Below are 26,125 nucleotides of genomic sequence, written 5' to 3' on the forward strand. Positions count from 1 at the left end.
CTGAATTCGGTTAACTTTGTGTGGAGTACAAACAAACCATTACTAATCACATTATCATTATTATTATTACAATTACAACTACAGTTATTATTTGTATAGTATTTTTATAAAAATATAAATATATTCAGGACTAACAATATTACACAATATGTAAATTACACACCTGTCAAAAGTCCTTACATATATTTCTAAATGCATGATGTTCAGCATCTGTATCTATATCCATATCGTAAGACTGTGCTGGTAATGATCATGACACATGTAATTCTACACTGCCTTCTGGTCATCTGGTGTCACAAAATGTCTGAGAGTTAATGGAAGTTTTGTGAAGTCACCTTGAGCATAAAAGAACTAGGTAGTACCATTCATCATCATCAGGAGAATCAGAGAATTGGGTGAAGTGCACAGATTGTGTTCATCTCTTATCTGCCTGCACACGTCAACTGACATGTGAAAAACAATCCATAAGAACCAAGTTTGACTGTGGTGTCCGTCACGAAGGCTATTGGGATGGTTAATGTCCTTCCAGGAAAAGGATGCAAGAAAGAATTTTATCCAAACAAGCAGTGCAGAAAAAGTGGTTCAGGAGGCAAACTTAAACCTAAGGGTAACAACTGTGTGGCTGTAAGAAGCTTTGGCATTCTTTGAAAACAATATTTGCCAGACAATCATTTGACATCATCTGCATACACCTGGTATCCATGGCAGAGTGCCGTGGATTGGGACCATGCTTTGTTATTGGATGAAAGAAAATGTGTTTTTTGTGATGTTTGTTTTGGACACACACACAAAATGTGTGGTGCTGGTGTGTGTGTAGATCACCTGACAAAGACTGTCATCTCTTCTATGAGTTGAATCTGTTCAACATTCAATCCTGGTACCCTTGCTAGAATCGGGGGATGGATGGATTTCAATTTATGAAGCAATATTTTGTCCCACTCAATAAACGATGCCCCCTTGCAAAACGTTCACGTGTAATTTCACATGGACAACAATCCAAAGCACATATCTGAATTCCCAATGGTTAAGGAAACATAAAATCAAAGTTCACAATTTACAGACCTCAATATAATGGTATGAGATGAAGACAGCAGTTAACAAGCACCAATCATGCAAGAGTTGAAGGGGTGGTCAAAACTCCCCTGAGAAGGTTGAGTCAAAGGTGAGTCCATGAAACAGATTATAATGAGATGAATACATTTGAGCACTGTTTATTTAGGAACATGTAATTTCTTTTCTTTTTTTTTTTACAGTTGTTGTCACAGTTCTTACAGAGCTCAATATCAACAGAGCAACAACAATGCCATGATCTTATTTCTTTAATCTTCTAAATTAACATTCATTCTCAGCTAAGCCCAGTGCCATAGGTATATCTCCTGTGGATTCCTTTCATTTTTAAATGATTCGTCTCAGTTTTCTAATATATTTCATGATTATCACTACAGGAATATGTTTGAATAATGTTTATGCCTTGTGGCTATAAAGGTTTTAAATTATTTTAAGCAAACATCAAACAATTATTTGTAACGAACTGCTGCTTGACTGACAGAATCAAAGTCACGTAGCAACAACAAAACTGTTAAAATCCTGTGAAACAAACCACAGTTGGAGATGAAGCACATGTAAAACAAACTGTAGTGCAGTAAGGAGCAGGAATTGCAAGAAATCCACTTAACACAGTTACATTTGTTTGTATTGTTATTTTTGTTTGTATAGTTTGTGTGTGTGTGTGTGTGTGTGTGTGTGTGTGTGTGTGTGTGTGTGTGTGTGTGTGTGTGTACATTTCCAGGACATTTAAGTCTTATCCTACTGAATCAGCTGCAGTGGATTGGTCAGTCCTTCACAGTGAAATCTCATCTGTGTTCAATCACTCAGATGCTTGGCTTCCTCCCCTGACAGTAATTTTCAATGTTTTATTTCAGTGCCTCTTTCCCCCATAAACAGGTCAGGATACAATGAGGAACATCCACATCTTAATGAATCTAAACTAATTACAAAAGATTTTTCCTGAATATGAGATCCATTTAAAAATGCCGAGCATTGGCTGTGGCTTGTTGGCATTTCATTTCGTGCAGAGTTGATGCATGTAGAGAAACGACTCGGCTGTTCTCCATGCGATAGCAGTACTAGTCTGTAAATCTTTATATACTCAACTTTCTTCAAGGTCAGCACTACAGTATATATGTTTGATTTCCACTCATTATGTTTTCACAAAATCTTAAACTATATATCTTTAGGGATACATACATCTGTAGCATACATAAACACACGTGCATACATACACACAAACATCTATGCATAGAACAAAAATATTCGCTGTGTGACAGAAAACACAACCTAACTTGTACTCTATCTGGATAGTCACAGATAGCAACCATAATATTTGCAAAGGTACTTTCGTAGTGATTTAAAACGAACTAAAACAAATATTTTGTATTGCCTGAAAGTTGTTTCCTTGGAGTGTGAGCACCCATTTGATGAATATGGACTGATGCCCTATGCTTGCACACGCTGTTCATGAATAGGTAGGGACACTACAGTATACCCAGACCAGTAACCGCTTGCTGTAAAACTCTTTGTTATCGACCAAGGACTGTCATGGTGGTTGCATCACCTTAAAAAGCACTCTAGAGTTTGTGTCTCCCAGGTGAAAAAGAGGGTTGAATTTACGACCCCCTGACGAGAGGTTTGTCATGAGAGAAACACACGAGGGACAGAGAAGGATCACTCGCAAAGCACAGCATGCCCTGAACTCTTCAATTATCCCAATCAATACTGCAACAGAGACAGGGCCAGAGGGGCTGTATAAAAGGCACCAAACAGCATTAATCAAACAAGGGAAGTGTCTTCAAAGGAGAACTCTCCCAGGAGCCATGTAAAGCTGCTATAGCAAGAGACCCCAGAAACAAGAGGCCTCTTGGCTATTGCTTATGCTTATCTTTTCTAATCGTCAGAGCACCAGATGGTTGGGCCTTACAAGGATCTCAAACACTAAAGACAACACCCCAGTACATCAGGTAGGAGGCGAGGGGCCAAGTGATTTGTCAGTAGTATTTTCCTTACTCACAGTTTTTTCTGTCTCTCTGAAGGTACCCCCAGCCCTTATAGAAATACGTCTCTCACATCCATGGTGGGACAGAAGTGTCTGTAAAGCGGTCAGGGGGTAGCAAGAAACTGACCAAAACCTGCTGAGGCAGGGTGGCCAGGGATCAGCAGGATAACTCTTGCTTCTCCACACGCCAGTGTGTCCTGTGGCTTCTTGGGCATGTTTATGGGTTTTTGCATACTTGTATTAAATCACATTAAAATATCTGGTAATGATAGAAGGGTTTAATTTCCTTTTACCTGTCAGTGTATTACATTTGTTAAGACCAGGATATGATATGTCTTATTAATGTATTATATAACATTATTATTTGGTTATTTTATTTTAAAATATGTAACACAACATTATAACATTATATAAATGTAGGGTGCACTCAAACGGCACACAAAGCTGGTTTTTATGTAACTTTGACCCTTGTGGCCTGACCTTTATGGGTAGCTATAACGTATCCTATTTTATTATATCTGGAATATTTTGCATTATACATGTAAAGGTACGCTAGGCTACACACGGCTCCAGACTAGCATTTCCCACTGGTGGCACTGGTGCCACTAACCTTTTGGGTGCACCATTTCAAAAATATATTGCAGCATGACGCACATTTATTTTTGTAATTTTAGAAATTAGAAATTACCTTGATCAATATAGTTCATAAGTATATACAAAATAAAATACAAATACTGACTGATTTTATTTTGTATATGCTTATGAACTATATTGATCAAGGTGCTTCCACTCAAGTATGGTCATTCTCAGCTTCTCCAGAAGTGATGTGATAGTGAAGACAGCGCATTCCAGCTAGTCTGTGCTCCTACCTCTGCAAGTTTGTTTCATCTCTGTTCTGTGTGATGATGAGCCAAGGCCTTGGCTTATACCTAATGCCCCAAGCATGATTGAACAGGACCGTAAAACTGCACTTATCTTCCCTTTCTGGGTGCAATTCAACACTACTGACTATATCCATAATGTGGGTTGGTGTCATAGTCATAGTAGTCAGGTGCTGTGTGCGTAATTTTCTGCAAAAACAGAACATGATAGAACAGCATCTTAAGCACTAAAGGAAAATTAAAGTGAAATAAACCATGTTTTTAATCAAATTCATGAATAAAACTTTTTGTTTTCTTAAATGCCCTGCACACATGTTGCAAGGAAATTATGCAAAGTTTGAATATCGGGCCCTTTGTGTATGTAATACTTCCCCGGTATTTAATTTTTTCACGTTAGGAGAAACCGGTGTTACCTTGGCATGACAGTTTGGGTTTTATGACTATGGCTTTGTGTTTCTGCTCAAGTACAGTGCAAGCCAAATTAATTAACTAAGGGAAAGACGCTGCAGTTTTTTTTTAAGCAATGGGACACAATTTCTATTCAGCACAATAGCTCCCATGATTGATTTACTTTCTCCTTTCAGAAAATCCATTAAAATCTAAGGTACCATATAATAATAAAAAATGATGTAGGGATGCAATAAACCATCCCTGCTCAATAGCCCCCTTCTTCATGGAAGTGTTGGACAGAGAGGATCATGCATTTTCTATTAGATCCTGATATAAAAAATATAAAAGAATTGTAATTGATAACCCTTCTACCAGTGCCAAATGTCTTTCACTTTAATTACAAAATTAACAACTTTCCATCCCTGGTACTTTTAAGGTTAATTTTGTTCCCTTCTCTATTTCCCACTGGGTTTTTCTTTGTCACTGTCATGTAACACAGCTGGGGCAAAGTGTGAATTGGTGTCTTGCTGTAATGAAGGGCCTTGCCTGTGAAAACCACAGCTACACATTCAGCACGAGTGTGACATTCATTGGGAGGTACTGGTCTGAGATTTCGTTGTGTCTGTCGAAGTAGTTATGCATTACATACCTTGTTAGGGTAGGTTAGCAGGAGACCAGGGATGGTGTTTAAAGCCCTTTTTACACTAGCACCCTAACCTAGGTTACCAGAAAAATGTTAGCAGTTCGGATGATGATAATGATTAGTCTGAGAGTGTGGGTTAACCTGGGTGAAGAGCTACCTACCTCAGGAGGTGGGTCAGCCAGCACTCAGCCATGCAGAGCAAGAATAAAGGCACTGCGCACTCCTTCAGGGTCCGCAAATCTAATGCAGTTATTGAATCAGTAGTGTGAAAGCACGTGCCCACTTGGCTTGGCACTGTGTCATGTCCAGGGCAGGGTGTAGGGCAGAAGGATGCTGCTGTGAGAGGGGTGGTGTGCTGATGGGAGCCTTCTTCAGCCTATTTTGCTTGTAGGTTGTTCGTTTAATACCGACATAGAAAGTGTACAGTTGTCTTGTTCTTTGGCTGCCCCTCTTGGGAGAGAAAATGGCAGGTGAAGTGAGTGATGGGGGGGATTTGTAGGGAAAGATCAGGTTTAAGTTTCTTGTGCTGGTCCTGACCCACAGACACTGTGTTGGACAAGGTCAATTTAGTCTGGCACTTAAAGGCTTGTCTGTCCATTTGTATATATAAATGGACAGACAAGCCTTGTATATACATATATAAAACTTGATTTCTTAGCAAACACCCTTATCCAGGGTGACTTACAATTGTTACAAGATATCACAATTATTGTCAGCATTTACTGGATTAATCTACGTAAAATACCTTGCTCAAGGGTTCAACAGCAATGCCCCCACCTGGAATTGAGCCCACAGCCCTGTGCTCCGGAGTCCATAGCCCTAACCACTACTCCACACTACTGCCCATATAGCTATTGTAAATAAACTTAAAAAAAAGATACACTTTCCTACAATACATATAGCTAGGAATGAAAACCGCAAACTTGTTTATGATCTGAAGAGAGGGGCAAGAACAATTGAGGTTGCATGAAAAATACAAGTGAGATAAAGACATTTTAATTCAACTCAATTTAGTAATTATTTATTTAATTATTTAGTAGTATAATGTATTTAATATTAGTTTTGGTTTCTCTTTTTTACAGTAAGCATCAACAATTAGAAATGTATATATGGGGCAGCTGACAGAAAATAAAGCCTTTTTAGTTTTATAATGTTTAACTGTTTAGTTTCTATACCTTTTGTCCGAGTACGTCATATTATTCTAACTCTTTGCATATATGTGTATACTTGGCAAGAACTGAAAAGTTCCATTATAAAATGTGAGAGTTTATACATTTAATATATATCGAGAGTCAATCAATAAAATCAGTTTTTATTTAGTATAGTGCCCATCGCAGGGTAGCCACAGAGCGCTTTACAGATTAAAAAAAAAAAAACATTATGCACGGTGGAGAAAGAAACTATAGGATGATAGATTGTTAAAGAAGAAAATTAATCTCTGGGGGTCCACGGCTTAAAGCCAAGGCCTAATGGTTGCCTCCCCTCCTTGCAAATACTATGGGGAGGTGGGGAATGACTTAATGTGAAGGTACATAACACTGTAAAGTATCCTTAAACTCCCTGTTTCAAAACTGGCTTTGAATTGGTAATAAATATCTACCCAATGTTTTCACAGACCACAACACTTTCTAAAGGCTGATCCATTGATAGCTTTTCCTTGGTGGGATTAACCTTGCGCTGAGGCGAGATGACACAAGAAAGTCACTGAAGCTGAGCAAGCCTTTTTCTTTGCGATACAACTACAAAGAGGTTTCAAGCAGAATGGCAGCCCAAAGATTATGCGATATTAATAAAATAAAAAGTGTCAAATACTGACTATCCTTTCATATTGCATTGCATTTGCTAGTATCTGTTACACGAATTAATCTGCAAAATCTACAAATGTGTAACATGTCCAGTGATACAAAGTTATCAAAAGTAAAGACCATAGCAGTTAGTCTTCAAATGTGTTATACAATTTGTAATGAAGGGTTATATTTTTAACAAGAAAGAAAAACATAAATCCTACATTATATCCCAATTGCAAACCTATCTGATTTCAAATGAAACCAAGAACAATACAATACTATAGCAAACAATTTGCTGTAAGAAATCAGATTGGGTTTTCTGGGTATGCAAAGCTATTTTTAACCTTATAATTGGTATTGAGCCAGGTGGAGTGTTTAATTAGGATCCCCAGACTATTTATTAAATCCATGAGACCATAATTCATGGCATACTATTTGTACACTACACATTAACAAATAATTAAAGGAATAATTTGCAGATTTTTACACTGTTTACAGGGTTAAATGTCAACTCGGCACATGAATGTAAGCATGTACACTCCCTCTCTGGCTAATCAGTCTTCATGTCTCATTACTTATTTATTTAAAACATTGCAGCGGTTGACTCCTACAGAGATGATTTATCACATACACAGAGCTGTCCTCAGGGGAGCCTGAATGATGGAGACTAACAGACAACATGCTTCGACATGGAGAAGAAAACAGTCCACTTCCAAAACCTCCTCCCAAATGTAAATCTCTTCTTAGAGCTGCATAGATAGATAATCTGTGTCTGTGTGTAATGATTGTGTTCATATGACATATGAGGGATTTTTACATTCAAACTGAGGTCATACAAGAACTTGGTTGTCAAATAGATCTACTTCAGGTCTAAAGGGTCCTCTTTTGTTCAATGTTTCTAGATTAAGCAGACTGTATTATCGTTTGTGGTTTCGCAGTTTCTGTAGTTAAAGAGTTCATATAAATATGTGAATGAGATATTAAATACCTTTCCTTACTAGGATTTAATATGATTTGCATTCTGGAGGGCAATTTTATTAAATGTATTAATGCAAACTCACGTCTGTCATTTGGAAGTTCTTCCTCTCCATGAAAGCACATGAAGTGTCAGAAAACATGACCATGGGACATCTAGCATGCACACAGCCCTTCTAATTTTACAGACCTTTAAGAAAATATACATTTTAAATGACGATGACTTTTACTGAAGGTGAAGGAAATCCAATCTAAACCACTGTTGCATCTAAGAAGCTCACAAGTTTGCCATGCTTTAGGATTTTTGGTTCTTTCATTTTACATTTGAATCCATTTAAGATTAAACTAAATATTCAAGTCAATCAATCATAATCCTCTAGGGGTTCTGACAAGTAAACAGAAATGTAAAATATTAGAATGCTACACTTATACGAAATGAAAATATTAGAATCTTCTATTATATAAGAAACAACTTCTTTCATTTAACAAATAACTACATAATAAATAACAGAAGCAACCGGGGTCTCATGTCGATCAAAAGTCACAGCATTAAACGACTGCAGGTTGATATTGCTACATAAATAAAATCTTCCATGTGAAATAATGGGAAAGAAAATGTTACAACTGCCATGTCAGTCAAGATATTAATAACATCAAATCATTCTGTGTGATTGAAAGGCTGCAATTTCTAGTGAGATTCCAGTCACACAAGAAGAAGCAACCGTATTGCCTTAAAAGCCAGTCATTATCATGGCACCTTCTCTCACTGCTCTACGTATCCAGAACAGTGCATATTACTCCATTGATACTTGCATACATTGATACTTGATAATGCATTGCACAGAGCTTTCTACATGACATGCGCATTATTTTCTTGTAAGCATGCAGTTATATTTGGCAAATAGTATGGGAGGAAAGGGAAGAAATGTTTTACTATGGCAGGCAAAAAAACAGATTTCTTGATTGCAATGCAATGTACAACATACTGTACAACATTACCAGAGTAACACCAGCAATATAAAGAAATCATGCACACTTCACTGTGAGTAACCCGAGAGGATCAATCAAGACCACAAACAAAACCATAATCGTAACCATAATTTCTCCCTTGGTGCTCTGTTTGTATTTAAGCAGTACATTAATTTGGCTTAAAGCACCTTCATGATGTCATGCCATTGAGACAAGTCAGTGGTGTGAGCAGTCTCCTAAAAGCCATGTAATGGTCTGGGTACTGACATCATGCGCTGAGGTAGGGTATGGACAGTACTGATGTCATGCACTGAGATAGGGTATGGACAGTACTGATATTTTAACATGCACCTTGCTTCAAATCAAAGCAAAACTTCTAACTGTTAATTTACATATAAGTATTGCTATTATATCCAATAGTTGGCTACACTGACCCAACATTTTCCTCCTCTAGTTAATGTCTAGGTAATAGAGAATCAGTCATAAAGGAAAATATCATATAGTTAAAGGTGTCAAATTTTAATACAAATAAGTTCTACCAATTGCACAAGGCACTAGACAAGTCTCATGTAAAACAATGTGCCAACTTTGGTCACCACCACCACCACAACAACATTGCTGCTCTGGATTTGATTAAAAGAAAAGGGGCCAGATAATCTGCTAAAAACATGGATGGTCCTACACAGACAGTGTCAAGGGTCTCTTTGGCCTAGAATAGAGATTATAACAAGGCACCTTGATAAAAGTGGCAAGATCCTGAAAGATATTGAGAAAGTCAAAAATGGAAATTTGGAGGAAGTGCTTTAAGACTGAAAACAGGAAGCACTTCTTTACACAAACAGTTGTGGGAGTCTGGAACAAGTTATCCAACCATGTCGTTGATACCCTAGGTCTCAAAAGACACACGGCTAACTTAAAGTCATGCTTTAATATTTGATTGCAAATAATCTGCAATTCTAAGGGCAATATTAATCACTTATTAATCCAAGTATAGCTAGATGTGTCAAAACGCCTCATAATTATTATTTTTCTTATTGTTCTTAATGTTTTTACATAAAATGTTAATTATTTACAGGTGAATTGTTAACTTGTTAATGAGTTATGTTATTGATTTCTGTAAATCTCTCATAAGCCTTGTAAACAAAAAAAATAAAATCTAGAATATTTTTCTCTACATTCAAAACAAAATCCTTCCTCCACAGCAGCCTGGTCTGATCATCCCAATTGTAAGCTTCATCCCCTATACTAGGATGGCTTTCACAGAAGCGAGAGGTGGGGAGAATAAATAAATAAATGACAAAGCAATTTCTAGTCTGGCCAAATTAAACACGGATATGGAAATGGTATCAGGTTTTGCCAGGTTTGACCGGATGAAAGAACACAGTTAAGCTCACAGAAGTGAGAGTTGGGGCAGAAAGTGCAGGGAAGGAAGCAGCACTACAGCTCCACACGGTTTATAAACCTCAATCACTTTTGGTGTTCAGAGTTAGAGGGTGATTTGCAATCAAGGACATCGCCAATTAGCCTACCATCCAATTATATTATAATGGCCAATAAAACTATAATTTGTGACATTCCCATGCAAACTCACTGTTTATCCTGCATCGCACAGTCGGAGAAATAGAGGTGGTGTCCCACTAATTTGAATGAGATTCAGATGAACTGACGAAAAAGTACTTGAAATATCTTCATATTCAATTTTACTATATACTTATTTAATTCATATACCTTTATATATGTTGCCTGTTTGCACAGTTTTGCCACAGAAGTAAAAACAAAACTTGCACAATAAAAAAAGCTTTTAGGTGCATACATTGTATAATGTATTATTATTATTATTATTATTATTATTATTATTATTATTATTATTATTATTATTATTATTATTTAAAGGGCTCATACAATTTAATTCAGAATTAAAAAAAAAAATATATATATATATATATATATATATATATATATATATATATATATATATATATCGTTATATCGTATTGTTATCGTCTGGACAGTGGAAAATATTGTGAAATTAATTTCATTTCGTATCGCCCACCACTAGTGTAGAGTAGGGACCCGTTCAATGAGCTAGGGTTTTCTTTGTCCTTTTGTTTTGAGCACGGCACACTGTGTACAATAAATCACACTTTGCACCTTAACACTAGAACTGCCATAGCCGCATTTTGAACAGGTTTTGCCAAATTAAAATATCTTTGTGTTTGTTCATATTTTGCGCATGTCCGTTTTTAGGTGTTACTAAATATTTTAATTTTAATATTTTAATGCATGCAGTGTTTCAGCTGCAGAATCATTAAAATAAATATAAGCACATTGAAATCAATGAAATGCAGCTGACAATTTAGTCTGAGCTTTGTAATAAAATCAAACTTACTGTGAAATAATGTATTATAATCCTTTCAAGTGCTAACAAACTGACATACGTCATTCTACACATTATTTGTATTAATAATAATATAATAATTATAATAATGTGGTTATTGTTGTTAATATTATTATTATTATTATTATTATTATTATTAATTTTATTAGCAGCTGTCAACAATCACAATACGGTATATATATCTACCATACTAGTCTGACCACCCTCCGACTAAGCTCATCAAGTTGGTCAAGCGCAACCTTTATACCTTTATCTCATCATGAGAACATTGAAAACCACTTGTAGTGAACAATGCCTCACAAGAAACATCTTTTCTGGTGTATGCTAACTCTTTTGTATCAGGTGTTCATAAATACAAATATTAAGTTATATCTGATATACAGTGCATCCGGAAAGTATTCACAGTGCTTCACTTTTTCCACATTTTGTTATGTTACAGCCTTATTCCAAAATGGATTAAATTCATTATTTTCCTCAAAATTCTACAAACAATACACCATAATGACAACGTGAAAGAAGTGTGTTTGAAATATTTGCAAATGTATTAAAAATAAAAAACAAAAAAAGCACATGTACATAAGTATTCACAGCCTTGTGGCAGTTGTTTGAAATCCTGGCAGTTACATTACTTGTCATTTAGCTGATGCTCTTATGCAGGGTGACTTACATTCATACCCATTTACACAACTGGAGCAATCTAAGTGAAGTACCTTGCTCAAGGGTACAACAGCACTGCCCCACCTGGGATTTGAACCCACAAACTTCTGGTTATGAATCCAGAGCCGTAACCACTGTTATGACTAGTAGGTTCACAGTAGTAAAGAATGAGAGCAGTACTGTGAAAGTAAACAATCTTTATTCCTTCATCTTAGTGCAACAACCTCCTACTTCCTGTCAGCAGGAACTTAATAGTAATCTCACTGCGACGTCTATAGACCAACTGTAGAACAGTATTTTTACAACACAACATATTTCCCCTTTTTTAAGTTTTATTTCCTTGAGGTCTCAGTCCATTACAAAGTCCTTAGTCCATTGAGGAGGATTCCTTACCGAACCAATTTATAGGAAACAACAGGAGGTACAGGTTCTCTCAGCTGTGGACCAGGCTGGTTTGTCACACTACCAGTATTCAGCCTTGGCATCATTTCAGGGAAAGCGGACAGATGAGATGCATTCCATGTTTTCCCATCATCCAGCAGGTACGTACTGCAACCTTTCTTTCTCACCACGACCCTTGGAGTGGAGTATTTAGACTCTCCGTTTTTGGTCTTCCAAGGTTTCTTTATCCTCACTTGATCCCCCAACTGAACTTCAGTTCAACTTTGAAAGGCCCAACAATGTCCAATGCAATTTTGTTCCAAGCCACTTCTGGTAACGGCACTGGCTGAAGCGGTACAGTATGGGTTATAGCAGTTTTGTCATGTTGATTGCAGGTGGTACATGCTTTAATCACAGCTTCTATTTGAGAGTCCATCTTAGGCCACCAGTACACTTCCCGCAGCCGCTGTTTTGTGCGTACAATACCCTGGTGACTCTCATGAGCAAGATCTACAGTCTTTTTCTGCAGGGAGACTGGAACTAGAAGACGATGAGTCCCTCGCACAATACAACTGTCCACTACTGCTAGTTCATTCCGAATGTAGTAGAATGGAGACATGTCAGAATCTTGTTTCGTTTGACATGCAGACCAGTGTTTCAACATTAGTGAGCTCAGCTTTGTCAGCACAGGACAGGATAAGTAAGCAGCTTGAAATTCCTCTTTCGAAACAGGCCTTCATAGATAGTTGCAACAGTCTCTACTGTCTCGTGGTAAACACTGTCTGTAACAGGCAATGGTAATCTAGAAAGTCCATCAGTGACAGAGTTTGAGGATCCAGCTCTGTACTGAACATCATAGTTGTATTCCAGCAGACGAGCAGACCATCTCGCAATGCGCATTCCAGCTCGATTGTTTCCCTTTGTGGTCAGTAGAGTAGTCAAGACGTGGTGGTCTGTATGCAGAAGGAACTTCCTGCCCCATAACCATGTTCGCCATTTCTCGACAGCCCAGACACATCCCAATGCTTCTTTTTCTAAAATGGAATATTTCCTTTCAGAGTCTGATAATCTCCCGGAGGCAAAAGCAACAGTTTGTTCGGTACCGGTCTCTGTGAGCTGTGTAAGAACAGCACCAAGTCCATAGTCTGACGCATCTGCAGAGACAACTGTTGGTAACTTTGGGTCAAACAGGGCTAGGGCAGGGCTGTTCACAATCATGTGCTTAACTTGGTCAAAACGTTTTATTCTTGCGCAGAAGAGTTCTCATAGGCTCTACAACCATAGCATAATTTGGCACGAATTTACTGTACCACGCACTGAGCCCAAGAACAGAATGTGAGCTCGTAGCATCAGTTGGCAGTGGAGCCTCCACCATAGCAGTAACATGAGTTTCGTCTGGGTGTAAGCCATCTGGTGAAATAGCGTATCCAAGAAAGCACAGTTTGGTTTTACGAAACTGACATTTAGCAACATTGAGCTTCAATCCTGCTTTGTCAATGCGGAACAAAACAGGATGCAAATTTGCTTCATGTTCCTGTGGTGTCTTCCCATAGATTATGATGTCATCTAGGTAACATTGTACTCCTGTTAAACCACTGAGGATTATGGTCATCATCTTCTGGAAGGCTGCAGGTGCGGAGCTCAGGCCATAAGGCATACGGCAGTATCTAAACAGTCCCTCATGCATAATGAAAGCCGTGAGGTCTCTGCTTTCCTCATGCAGTATGACCTGGTGGTAGGCACTTTTAAGGTCAAGTGTTGAAAACATTTCAAACCCCCTCAACTCTGACAGGATGTCTTCAATAAGAGGTAGAGGGTGACTGTCTATTACAACAACCTTGTTTGGATGTGGATGCCACCAGTTTTTTTCTGGGTCACCACAATTGGAGATACCCATTCAGATGAATCCACTCTTTCAATTATTCCATGCTTTTCCAGCCATTGGAGTTAATCAGAAACAGCATCACGGACTGAAACCGGTAAGCGTCGAAGTTTCTGCTGTAATGGCTTCACATCTGTGCGTACTTTCACTTTGTGTACAAATCCTTTTGCACAGCCAAATTCCGCTGCAGCATTGCTGTTTTGAGTTTTCCATTCAGACCAAGTGGCAGCAGACTGTAGGACAGTACACATGTTTGGAACATCTGGAAGTAGCTGGTCTCCTGAAATTTGTAATTTAAGAGCAGTCACAAGGTCCATTCCAAGTATTGGTGTTCCTGCTTTCACAATGTAGAAATCTGTTTTTGCCTTTTTGTCACGAAGTGTGGCAGTTGCAGGTAAACAGCCTATGACATGCAATTTTTCCTTTGAATATGTCTCCAACTTTACTTTGGGTATTGTCAAGTCACAGTTGGTGAAATACTGCTGGTAAAGACGCTCAGGCAAAATAGAAACTGCAGAGCCTGTGTCTACAAGTAGATCTAGTGTACATGTCTTCTGTGGTATTACACTAATGGTAATTTTGCACAGCAGTCTTCCGCCACTGATATCACAGCTTTCCACACTAAGCACAGTAACTTCAGGTAAAGCAAGCTCATTTACTGAAAGTGAGCCAGTTCGGCAGACTTTAGCAAAGTGTCCCACTTTTCCACATGATCTGCACTTTGAGGTTTTAGCAGGGCAGGTCTGGTAATTTGCTAAATGACTAGCAGATCCACAACGGAAACAGTGTGACACATTTATTTTTTAACTGTAGCTGCAATTGTTTCTCTCTTTATTGTTTTCCTGTCTGCTCTTAATGATTTTTTTATGTACAGCACCCACGTGTCTTGTCTCCCCATCAGTGATAGCTTTTGCTTCTGTAATTGCCGCTTCGATTTGTCTGGCCAGCGTAAGAGCTTTATCAAGGGTTAAATCCATTTCCAGTAGCAACCTTTCCCGAATAGGAGGAATGCATGTCTTTTCAACGATTTGATCGCGTACCATTTCATCAGTCATTTCTCCAAACGCGCATGAGACAACGAGTTCCCTTAAATCAGCAACATAATGATCGGTAGACTCACCAACATGCTGAGCTCGTTGTCTGAAGCGGTAGTGTTCGGCAACCACATTTACTTTGGGCGTGAAGAACGTTTCCAATACCAGCACAGTACCACCATAAGTGTCCGCAGAAAGTGGTAACGTATTGTATATCCTCTGGCTCTCTGTTCCTAGACAGTGTATTAGCAAGGCTCTCTTCCTTTCGGCAGAAAAGTCACTGCCACCCATAGCAAGCAAGTAGTTATCAAATCCCCGCTTCCAAGCTTTAAAAGTGATTTTCAGTTCACCCGGGCATTCCAGGAAAAAACCAGGAGGGTGCAGCGAAAGGAAAGCCATCCTCGTCACCAATTTGTTATGACTAGTAGGTTCACAGTATTAAAGAATGAGAGCAGTACTGTGAAAGTAAACAATCTTCATTCCTTCATCTTAGTGCAACAACCTCCTTCTTCCTGTCAGCAGGAACTTAATAGTAATCTCACTGCGACGTCTACAGTATAGGTCAACTGTAGAACGGTACTTTTACAACACAACAACCACTACTCCATAGTGCTGCCTAGTTCTAGTGTTAAAACTGCCTCTGTGTGTCCTAAGCTCCTGCCCGAGATCCCCGGTACCAGGTTCAAACCACCACAGTACCATATACATATATTGTTTTTGTGACACACTGTGGGGTGTCGAGTAGGGTGTCCCGGGAGCTTGGTTGCAAGCCACAGACTTTGAGGGTCCATCACTCCACAGTGTGTCAACATTGGTGGAGAATGCGGGCAGAGAGCCAGCAGACGATATACATATATAGGAACTAATCGGACAACTGGTGGAGTCCAACATCGCCCAATGGGAGATGACCCAAGAGATGTACATACTGCTGTTAAAGGACTTTTTCAGTGCAGAAAATGTCTACATCTGTGTATCTGTTTAATTTGCTCTGATAATATGTTATTAATTGACAGCATTTGGTTTGCTTCAATTATATATAAGAGAGTATTGTTTGCTGATAGCCAGTTGTAGCGAGATGTATCAGGAATGGGGGGGAAATCCTTTAGTCTGGAGACTCCAGTTACCCACATGCCATTCCCTGTGTCACGCTCATTTTTCTATTAAGAGCGAAACATGCTTAAGATATTAAAAATGAGCACACATATAAAAGAGGAATATTTAAATATTTGAAATGCCTGTGGGGTTTTAAGAAAAAATACATGTTAATTACTTTTCTGCCACATATCGCAGGCATGGAGATTATAATGTGCTGTCAACCCAAGCAATAGCTTCGCAAACTGAAGTAAATTCAAGCTTCCAGGAAGGAGAAAAGGAGCATCGATAAACAGATATGAGCAAACTTTGGCTAATAGCTTTCAAATGAAAATAATAAAATACAAATTAAAATGTTTAAATATATTCATTGTCCTTTGAAATGTTTTTTCCCCTACTCAACTTCACAGATTTCTCTTTAAATGGTACATAATTTCGTTAATGAAAGAAAGAAAATAAAAGCTTGATCTATGCAGTTTGCCATGCAGATGGGATTGTCAAACTGTAGTTGCCCAGTCCTGTATTGGACTCTGAAGTGGTAAAATTCCATTCCTGTTTATTTTTAAAATGTCTGGTTTTAATGAGCTGCATTTAAAGGCACTTATCTCCCATTTCTCCAAATGGGAAATGCCACATACGCTACGGTCATGGCAGCCATTTGTCTTTCTATTGTTTCTGTAATCTGTGATAGACTGCAAAACTCAGCATTTGGAAGAAATGCAAACCTCATCTATGGTGGCTAGCTTCCCATCATAGGAATATGCACATACACAAAATAGTTTTTTTTGTGCTGGCACTGGCATACTGTATATTGGTTATTCAACCTAGAAGTGTCTCATATTCCCCTCTCTAAATAGCAGACAGTTAACCTCAGTCACGGCACAAGGTGAGAGGATGCTGACTTTGTCATCCCTTTACTTTTTCAAAGCAAAGGGCTATTTATCTAGTGTCAAACACACTGTTCTGTCCCTTCCTGTTTCATATGCCCCGAGGGAGAAGGGTGGCCCTGTCAAGCCAGATGTGACATTAGCAGGGAGAACACATTTGTCAAGGAAAGTTAGTACAAGCAGATTGAGAATTTGACACAGAATTTCATCAGACTCAAATGTAGTTGTCTTTAACAAACTACTGAAGAGTATTTCTACTAACTATTCAATTTCTGTAGTAGTTGTAAGATTATGTGCAATGTTTTTGTGTCATCATTTAATGATTAAGAATTATAAAAAGTCAGACACCTGAGCTGTTCTTGGATGTGTAATGTGTTAACTGGAAGCATAATCAACATCGGAGATAATATTAATTCAACACGAATATCTCAGGGATTGGGAAGTCTACACATCTGAATCAATACATTTCCTTTCATAAAAACATATTTTTCAATCTCATTTTACATATGAAGCAAGCTGGTGGAAAATAAAGAGCAGGTCAGACATATTATGTTTGCCCCTCTAAAACAGAAGTGCTCTTTGCCTTACACTGCAGTTTAGCTGAAAGGGCAGAACTGAGTACCTGCATTGTAAGCTTTCTGTGTAAAGCAAGGCAATAGAATAAGGCATTGAGAACTCCAAGGATGACTTCGCTGTTGATCACGAAAAAAAAAAAAACATCAGTACATCCCTCCGTTGAAACATCCCAAATCAGTAAATGATGTATCTTTTCATTTAATCTTTGACATTCTGAGCGTCTAGGCCAAGAAAAAGTCCATTCAGCTAGTATGTGGAAGTGGCAGAGATTAACGTTGTATAACAAACCCTAATCTGATTATCTGCAGGTTACTCTTCACAAGTGGCCACCATTTCCATTGATACAGATGAGAAGTAGAGGTAGAGGTGAGACCAGGTGGTCTAGTAGGTCACCCAAGCATGTTACAGAATCACTTTACACTCCACTCCTTAGATGAAAAGTACAGAGCAAAGTGCCAACTGAAAGTAATGTAATTGTTTTCTACAACCTTCAGTGTCACAATCCTGTTATTCTGAGATCATTTTAAAGTGGGATCATTTTGCAAGCTGTGGCATCTTCTGCTTTTTTTTCTTTTGAGAAACTGTGTAGAAATTGTTTAGAAGATTTTCAATTATTTGCCTATCTTATACACTTAATCCATTTGGGCCTCTAAGACATGTTACGGATTTCCTTACTGATTTCAAGCTATTGTGATTGAGAATTGAGAAACAACAACTTTTGAACAGTTTTACCCCCTAAAAATACTGTATTTCTTTCTCTCTTGGCTCCCTTGCAATGTAGTGTAATTTTGGACAATCTTTGATTATTTTGTTGTCTAATATTTGTATTAATGTTCTAGCCTTAGAGTACTTGCTTATTTTTTTGGGGGAAAAAAAACAATTTTTGTACATATGTTTTTTGAATATCTAATTTCTCCTAAATGTTATTACCCAATTAGTCTGCTCTTTTAAAACTGTAAATCATTGTTTTATACTCTACTAGTAGGGCTTTTGGATAAATATATCTAATGTAATGAGATTGTGGTTGTCATTTCCTGTGTTTACCTCCAATTCTCTTTGTTATTTGAAAAATGACAAAAGCAAGTACCTTACTGGGACATTGATAATCTCACTGAGAAAGAAATTGCTCATATAAAATCTGTCACAATCAATGTGAGGAACATTTCATTCTTTGCTACTTTCCCATTTGAACCATACATGCTCCAACAATTTTTTGTCATTAGTTGAATACACAAAATCACTATGACGTGTCTTAATTTTGCTCCCCATATTAAGTTATTTTCTCATACTTTGAAGGCTTTTGTCAATTTATTTTCAGTTGCTTTCTTGGCATCCTTTTGAACAGCGTTCCCCAATTTAGAGAGATAACCCTACCCTTTTTCACACATGAATAATTACAAGGAAGGAATCTTACAAGGAATCTGAAACCTGTGCCGAGTGATTATACAGCTCAGCAACTACTCCATCTCTAGTGGTATGCCATATTCCTCATATCCAGAGAGTGACAAAGACTATAAAATAACCTGATAACAAGCCATTAAGCACACCTCTCAAGATGAACCTGAACAGCAGTGTTCAGTGAGTTACATTTTATGGCCACAGATTACATTTATCCTCTGCACATTTCAATGAGAAGGGGTGTAAAACAGGGCCAATGTGGCATTTTAAAATGAGCAGCCGAGTCATACATGAAACTATGGCGAGCACAGAAACAGAGCAGTTTTAAACGCATAGAAACACCTACTTCACACAGGGCCAGAGGCAGATGCTCATGCAGAAGTGTGACTGTTAGCTCGGAAGCACTGAAGGAAAAGGCTTTTCACCCAATTTGTTTCTCTTAATGAATGTTACCCCTCTCTCCCACTCTAACTGACACAAAACAGCATCTCTTACCATTTTATCCATGAAGGTCACCAAATCCTAAAAAAAGAGAAAGCAACACAAATAGATTACAGTTCTATCAATTCAACACGTTCACAGAAACCCAGCACATTCTCACGGAACAAGGTGGCTCCACACTTAACACAGAGGCTGCAGTAAAAGTCAACCTTGCATAAAATAGTGGTGTCTTATGCAAAAGGATGATAAAGCAGCTCTGCCTCCAACATGGGCTGAAGCAGAAGTTAAAACATCTTCAGGTCTGATCGCTCCTTGTCTTTTATCAACATAAATCATCTTGATCCACATCCCTGGACACACCATGTGTCGGGGCCTGGAGATGATTCAATTGATGACAACAGGAAGCAATTCTGCCGGACAACTTGACAGGGCTTTTACAGTACTGCTGTTTTGGAGAGAGGCAGAGTGGAAAGATAAGATAAGCCTCTGAAAAATGAATAAAACATGGTACATGTCACACCCCCTGAGGAAACAAAACTGCAGAACTTGCCAATTGGCCAATCCCAGGCAGGTGCAGCACTTTGCTTTGTCTTTGAACTGATGTAAGTGTAAAGCTACACCAGGTATTTGCAAACAAAAGTGGACTGTATTGCAATTATAATGCCAATGCGGTGAAAGTCTTTTTGTTCTCTCTACATGTATGATTTAAACCTGGAGTTAGGATATTTAGAGGCACAGGATTAACCATAATAAATAAATGTCTTTTAAAACAGGGTGTCCACTGAAGTTATTCATTTGAACATTTTAACTGTCCAGCACACCTCACCGCTTGACAAAACCTCAGCCATGGGTAGAGACTCCTGCAAATAACATGTATGTTTCTAAAAAATGCAAGGTCGGACTAAGTCATTGATCATCCGTTGTACAAATGTAATCACAGTGAGTGAAAGAAAAAGTCAGAAGATACATCTTTCCTGATGCCACTGTCTGAAATGATATAAGATCCAAACAACTCGACCATAAACCACTCGGAAGACTATATTAAATGGAGCAGTATGCGGAGCCATACCTTGCAAATCTGTTCCTGACAGTACTCCTCTATGTCTGCAGAGAAAAACAAAAGAAAAATAATGACAATCACTCTCAGCTTGATTCAGGTTTCTCAAACACAATGACGGAAATCCACAGAAAGCACTAAAAAGGATGGTCACAGACAGGTGACAAATTAAAAGAAAAACCTGAATAAATGAGTGGAGGAACATAACGAATGCAGATGCCTCCAAACAGGTGTACTGCATGATACAATTAAGCAATTAACATCCTGTCATGCTGTGTGGCATGTATACAAATTCTGAACAGGCCAGTTGATCTCGATCTTGGATCAACATGGCAAGAGGAAAGGATCTAAAACCCCATTCACACTGAAACAATTGCCGGCAATTAGGTGGTCTGTGTCTGTGTGAATGGGTTATTGCCCACAAATCGTTGCCGGCAATTTTTTGGCAAGGTTCCTAGTCTAACTTCTGGCAATTTTCCGGCAACGTGTCTGTGTGAATGGAGCAGGAAAATGATTGCCAGCAAATGACGCATGGACGACGCAGTGCTCATCTAACTGACGTAACCAATTAGAATAGGGCCGAATTTTTGCGACTGCAACACCAAGCCACCTTTGACCAAGAACTTGTGACCGTAACGAGAAACAGCCCAGGTTGTTAGAAATGGTTGAAAATAATATAGTCGCAGCAATTCTGTGTTAGTGATGAACCAACAGGTTGGCGTATGTAATGTTAACTATTGTCACACATATGTCAGATGTTATATACCAATAAATCATGCAAAATATACTATCTCTATACAGGCAAACGTGTTACCCCATCACACTGGGTTAGTTCCAAAATAAATTGTTTCGGTTCATTGCTTTGAAACAATGTATCAATGAGCTTGCTGTTCACACTTGAGTACAAACATGCTCAGTTCACAAACTCAGGTTCATTTTTGTGGTTCATTTTCGTGTTTTCTCAGGACTCAATGGGATCCCAAACAGGCCATAATACATTGGTTTGTGTGTGTACTATATTGTTTTTTGTTTGTACTTGAGCATACTATATTGGTTTGCGTGTATTAGATCGGTTTAAATGTGCACTATATTGGTTTACATGTACACTATATTGGTTTGTGTGTGTACTTGTGCATACTATATTGGGTTGTATACTATAGTGGTTTGTGTGCGTAACTATATTGGTTTGCCAGTTCGCTACTGAAGGTGGGGCAAACTGACTGAACCCCCAGATTTTGAATACAGTCCCAATAAAGATCCAGGTCAACTTGTTCAAAGATTAAAAAATAAGCAACTTGAGAGTCTTCCCATCAGGTCCAATTGTATTGCATCCTTGTGAAGAGCAACACAATTATAACACACAGGAAATGAAGCACAAGTAGCAACATGCTTTGTGTCAGATCTCCACTTCACAGGTGACGTCAGAGCGGCTCCAAAGTGTCTGAGGAGCCCAAGGCAGGACACATTGTAAAACTCTTTCGTTTGAATAAGGGCTTGATTATACAGGTTACATATACAGTGGGGGAAAAAAGTATTTGATCCCCTGCTGATTTTGTACGTTTGCCCACTGACAAAGAAATGATAAGTCTATAATTTTAATCGTAGGTGTATTTTAACAGTGAGAGACAGAATAACAGCAAAAAAATCCAGAAAAACGCATTTCAAAAAAGTTATACATTGATTTGTGTGTTAATGAGGGAAATAAGTATTTGATCCCCTATCAATCAGCAAGATTTCTGGCTCCCAGGTGTCTTTTATACAGGTAACGAGCTGAGATTAGGAGCACTCTCTTAAAGGGAGTGCTCCTAATCTCAGCTCGTTACCTGTATAAAAGACACCTGTCCACAGAAGCAATCAATCAATCAGATTCCAAACTCTCCACCATGGCCAAGACCAAAGAGCTGTCCAGGGATGTCAGGGACAAGATTGTAGACCTACACAAGGCTGGAATGGGCTACAAGACCATCGCCAAGCAGCTTGGTGAGAAGGTTACAACAGTTGGTGCGATTATTCGCAAATTGAAGAAACACAAAATAACTGTCAGACTCCCTCGGTCTGGGTTTCCATGCAATATCCCACCTCGTGGAGTTTCAATGATCATGAGAACGGTGAGGAATCAGCCCAGAACTACACGGGAGGATCTTGTTAATGATCTCAAGGCAGCTGGGACCATAGTCACCAAGAAAATAATTGGTAACACACTATGCCGTGAAGGACTGAAATCCTGCCCGCAAGGCCCCCCTGTTCAAGAAAGCACATGTACAGGCCCGTCTGAAGTTTGCCAATGAACATCTGAATGATTCAGAGGAGAACTAGGTGAAAGTGTTGTGGTCAGATGAGACCAAAATCGAGCTCTTTGGCATCAACTCAACTCGCCGTGTTTGGAGGAGGAGGAATGACCCCAAGAACACCATCCCCACCGTCAAATATGGAGGTGGAAACATTATGCTTTGGGGGTGTTTTTCTACTAAGGGGACAGGATGCACCGCATCAAAGGGACGATGGACGGGGCCATGTACCGTCAAATCTTGGGTGAGAACCTCCTTCCCTCAGCCAGGGCATTGAAAATGGGTCGTGGATGGGTATTCCAGCATGACAATGACCCAAAACACACAGCCAAGGCAACAAAGGAGTGGCTCAAGAAGAAGCACATTAATGTCCTGGAGTGGCCTAGCCAGTCTCCAGACCTTAATCCCACAGAAAATCTGTGGAGGGAACTGAAGGTTCGAGTTGCCAAACGTCAGCCTCGAAACCTTAATGACTTGGAGAGGATCTGCAAAGAGGAGTGGGACAAAATCCCTCCTGAGATGTGGGCAAACCTGGTGGCCAACTACAAGAAACCTCTGACCTCTGTGATTGCCAACAAGGGTTTTGCCACCAAGTACTAAGTCGAAGGGGTCAAATACTTATTTCCCTCATTAACATGCAAATCAATGTATAACTTTTTTGAAATGCATTTTTCTGGATTTTTTTGTTGTTATTCGGTCTGTCACTGTTAAAATACACCTACCTTTAAAATTATAGACTGATCATTTCTTTGTCAGTGGGCAAACATACAAAATCAGCAGGGGATCAAATACTTTTTTCCCTAACTGTATGTTAATATATTTTGCATTAATTGCTTTGATTGAAAATTGCTCTTCCTCAGCGTAAAAATGGTCATCAAAAAGTCAAGGCCTGGATTTGTGTTGAAGTTTATTTCACAATATATTATGTACCAATCAGGTCAATGTCTATATTCATGGAGAACTCAGTCTCTCCTACAGATGCCTTTTTGATACAGAAGCAGACGGTGCTCCAAAGTTTGCTTGTTTTCTTTAGGAGTTGTTCATGTTTATTCTGAGGCATTGGTAATCAAGGGAAGGAAGCCAAAAATGCTGTTATTATGGCAGAATTAATTCAATAGGAGATCAATGGAGACTCATTTTTTCTCTCTCTCCCTCTCCCGCTCTCCACCCTTAAAGAGGAATCTAATCAATCACAGTTAACCTGCTGTTGAAAGTGGGGACACCAGCTTCTGACAAGCAAAGCAGATGAGGAACAGCTTCTATTTGCAACTCCTGAAACTGGCAGAGAGTCAAGAACTTTAAGTGACCTTTTACAAGTCTGGGGGACCTGAGACACTTTGATTGCTTGAACCCCAAGACCTGCAGCCCTGAAGCTTTTCAATAGTCTATCCAGAAAATAGTAATAGAAATAGCTGTACAGAAGGTCTCCCAGGTATCTGCAGAAAATGTTAACTGTTTCATGTTTTAGAGTGGTCGATTTATGTCACTTTAATGAGAAGTGCTGTGCATAGTCTGATAAACTCTGCAATTTACTCTCTGGCTGATACTAAAGATTAAGCATTTCCTGACTCCCTGGGCAATCTCTCTAAAACATTTCATATACTATGTAGTATTAAAAAATAAAGAAATGAACACTGGACTGTTCCATCCAAAGATGCAATAATTTCCTGAACCTCAGCTGGGATTTTCAATCATGAATAAGGTGCCGTGAAACTCATAGATTCAATACTTCAAATCCTGGCCTATTTGTCAGAAACCACAAGTTCACAAATCAAGACACTCCAATGAAATTTATATAAATACATTTTTTAAATAAATCTAAACTCACCCACTGGCTACAAATGACATATCCTCCAACAGTGAGGGACAATTTTATTGTTAATATATGTTAGGATTATCAAAAATGCATATTTAATATGAGGTATTTGCAATGAGGAGACAGACATATAGAGCAATACAGGCCCATCATACAGCTGTGATCACTGATTTGACAGAGACATTTGTAAATTGTTGTAAGTCAATGGAAAGTGACAAACACAACACAACATGAGCAGAGCACTGTCACATGTTAAAATTAATCCCAGGTGTATCTTGATTGTGTCAGGGTTTCATGTGGGTCAGTGGTCTTTGAGGCAGTTTTTCAAACGTATTGCCACGGAGTTAACTTGACTGGACTCCAGGATCAGAAACCAATACGTTTCTCAAAACGTTATACAGCTGCCTAAATACATCAATAGCAGTGGAATAAGGCTTATGAAGCACAGATGCAGGAAAAAGAAAATCAACTTACAATGGCTGGATTGAAAGCACAAGGATTCTGACTGCCAGGCAAATACAGCATTTCCATAAACTGAATGTCTCAGTCTAGGATGTTTAAACCTTCTTCTCCTGCAGCACTTACAACACAATGGATAATAACCTTGAATCTCCCTGACATCCCACTCAAAGGGTTAAACATTGCATTTCCTCTCTGCCGCCCAGCAGATTGCAGATTGCTGATTGACATCATCTGGATTCATTTATTCAACTGCTTAACAGACGGAAGTCTGTTTTTAATGATCCTCTGGTTTCAGTTTTGTGTAGCTGCTGATGAAATTGAACTCACCAGGGGGCGCTGTCGATTCCCCATAACCCTTCATGTCCAAAGCCAGAACCCTGAATCCTGCCTCTGCCAGGGCCGGGATCTGCAAAACAGTGTGTGGAGCCCCAGCTTGGTTACAGAGACAAAAAATCTGCATTGCGTAGATGCATTATGACAATCACTACCTTCACGTGCAAGCTATATTTGGGTTACTAACTACAACATTACAAATATAATTGTCCTAGCTATCTATTCAAAGTTATAGTTTTACATGCAAGTGGAATTACATTTTCAGAAGGACTTATAAACAAGACCTCAAGGGTCCTCATCTGAGATAAACACCATTACATAAGGGAAACCTGCTTCAAACATGGCAATCAGGTAAGGTGGTAAACTTCAGAAATCAGTAAACAACAATTACAAATAATCACCGAAATGCAAAAAGCAGCAGTCACTTTATGCAGTACACTACAGAGCAGTGTACAGTATTCCCTGATAAGTATTACTGTCAATGCAATAAAGGGAGTTAAAATGGGAGCAGATGCATCTACAGTGTGATCTTCAAAACATAAAAATATATATTATGTGATTGAGCTCCATAAATCCAGCTTTAAAAATCCCTTCTGCACAAACTGCAGATCCCGCCCCTTTTGAAAACCATGTGGTTGGTTCTGTGGCGAGATGAATGAGGTCCCAGAGGAAGCCACGGTCTCGGTAAGGCCCCTTTGTAATTTGGCTGCTGTGATTGTCATACGG

General features: G+C 38.8%; 1 protein-coding gene across 2 annotated transcripts in view; it reads right to left on the reverse strand.

Annotated features, from left to right (window-relative positions):
* ephx2 (epoxide hydrolase 2, cytoplasmic) overlaps positions 1-26,125 on the reverse strand; it is a 117,627-nt gene that overhangs the window by 59,305 nt on the left and 32,197 nt on the right. For both annotated transcript variants that reach the window (XM_066710291.1, XM_066710232.1), the window contains 3 exons: positions 25,394-25,472; positions 20,513-20,547; positions 19,498-19,524 (listed from right to left, as the gene is read on the reverse strand). In XM_066710291.1, the coding sequence (XP_066566388.1) occupies positions 19,498-19,524; positions 20,513-20,547; positions 25,394-25,472 (141 nt within the window). The remainder of the gene's footprint in view (positions 1-19,497; positions 19,525-20,512; positions 20,548-25,393; positions 25,473-26,125) is intronic.

This window comes from Amia ocellicauda, chromosome 1 (assembly GCF_036373705.1).
Source record: "Amia ocellicauda isolate fAmiCal2 chromosome 1, fAmiCal2.hap1, whole genome shotgun sequence".
Classification (NCBI taxonomy): Eukaryota; Metazoa; Chordata; class Actinopteri; order Amiiformes; family Amiidae; genus Amia; species Amia ocellicauda.